The sequence below is a fragment of the Lampetra fluviatilis genome, unplaced genomic scaffold (assembly GCF_964198595.1).
Source record: "Lampetra fluviatilis unplaced genomic scaffold, kcLamFluv1.1 SCAFFOLD_681, whole genome shotgun sequence".
NCBI classification, from domain to species: Eukaryota; Metazoa; Chordata; class Hyperoartia; order Petromyzontiformes; family Petromyzontidae; genus Lampetra; species Lampetra fluviatilis.
The window spans coordinates 3,750-5,000 of record NW_027620993.1 but is presented as its reverse complement, the minus strand read 5'-3'; the positions used below and the strand labels follow the sequence as shown (position 1 = coordinate 5,000).

Below are 1,251 nucleotides of genomic sequence, written 5' to 3'. Positions count from 1 at the left end.
TGATGGTGATGATGGTGGTGGTGGTGATGGTGATGGTGGTGATGGTGGTGGTGGTGGTGATGGTGGTGGTGATGGTGGTGGTGGTGATGGTGGTGGTGGTGATGGTAGTGATGGTGGTGATGGTGGTGGTGGTGATGGTAGTGATGGTGGTGATGGTGATGGTGGTGGTGGTGATGGTGGTGGTGGTGGTGGTGATGGTGGTGGTGGTAGGGTGGTGGTGGTGGTGATGGTGGTGGTGATGGTATGGGGTGGTGGTGATGGTGGTGGTGGTGATGGTGGTGGTGATGGTGGTGGTGGTGATGATGGTGATGATGGTGTTGATGGTGGTGGTGGTGTGTGTGTGTGTCTGTGATGCTGTGTCTGTGTCTGTGTGTGTGTGTGTGTCTGTCTGTGTGTGTCTGTGTGTCTAAGTGCTGTGTCTGTGTGTCTATCTACAGCTGTGTAGTCGCCAGGACAACGTGACCAACCCCCTGCGACGTCTATCCGCACCGCAAGTACTCCGCTGTGAAGCGTTGCAACATCCTCATGGACGATGTCTTCAGTAGCTGTCGCAACGAGGTGGGTGGGTGGGTGGGTGAGGTGGGTGGTGGGTGGGTGGGTGAGTGGGTGGGTGAGTGGGTGAGTGAGTGGGTGGGTGGGTGAGTGAGTGGGGTGGGTGGGTGGGTTGAGTGAGTGGGGTGGGTGGGTGGGTGGTGAGTGAGTGGGTGGGTGAGTGGTGTGGGTGGGTGGGTGAGTGAGTGGTGTGGGTGAGTGGGTGGGTGGGTGAGTGAGTGGGTGGGTGAGTGAGTGGGTGGGTGAGTGGGTGGGTGGGTGGGTGGGTGAGTGGGTGGGTGGGTGGATGGGTGGGTGGGTGGGTGAGTGGGTGAGTGGGTGGGTGGGTGAGTGGGTGGGTGGGTGAGTGAGTGAGTGGGTGGGTGGATGAGTGGGTGGGTGGGTGGGTGGGTGAGTGGGTGGGTGAGTGGGGTGGGTGGGTGAGTGGGTGGGTGGGTGGGTGGGTGAGTGGGTGGGTGGGTGGGTGGGTGGGTGAGTGGGTGGGTGGGTGGGTGAGTGGGTGGGTGGGTGAGTGAGTGGGTGGGTGGGTGAGTGGGTGGGTGGGTGGGTGAGTGGGTGGGTGGGTGGGGTGGGTGAGTGGGTGGGTGGGTGGGTGGGTGAGTGGGTGGGGTGGGTGGGTGAGTGGGTGGGTGGGTGGGTGGGTGAGTGGGTGGGTGGGTGGGTGAGTGGGTGGGTGAGGTGGGTGGGTGGGTGTGGTGG

At 62.4% G+C, this 1,251-nt stretch overlaps 1 protein-coding gene across 1 annotated transcript in view; it reads left to right on the top strand.

The window, feature by feature from the left end:
* The window catches only part of LOC144954635 (mucin-2-like), a 12,558-nt gene extending 12,013 nt beyond the window's left edge, over positions 1 to 545 (top strand). The window contains exon 4 of the mRNA XM_078885089.1: positions 438 to 545. Coding sequence (XP_078741215.1) covers positions 438 to 545 — 108 coding nt within the window. The remainder of the gene's footprint in view (positions 1 to 437) is intronic.
* Positions 546 to 1,251: the final 706 nt, after the last annotated feature.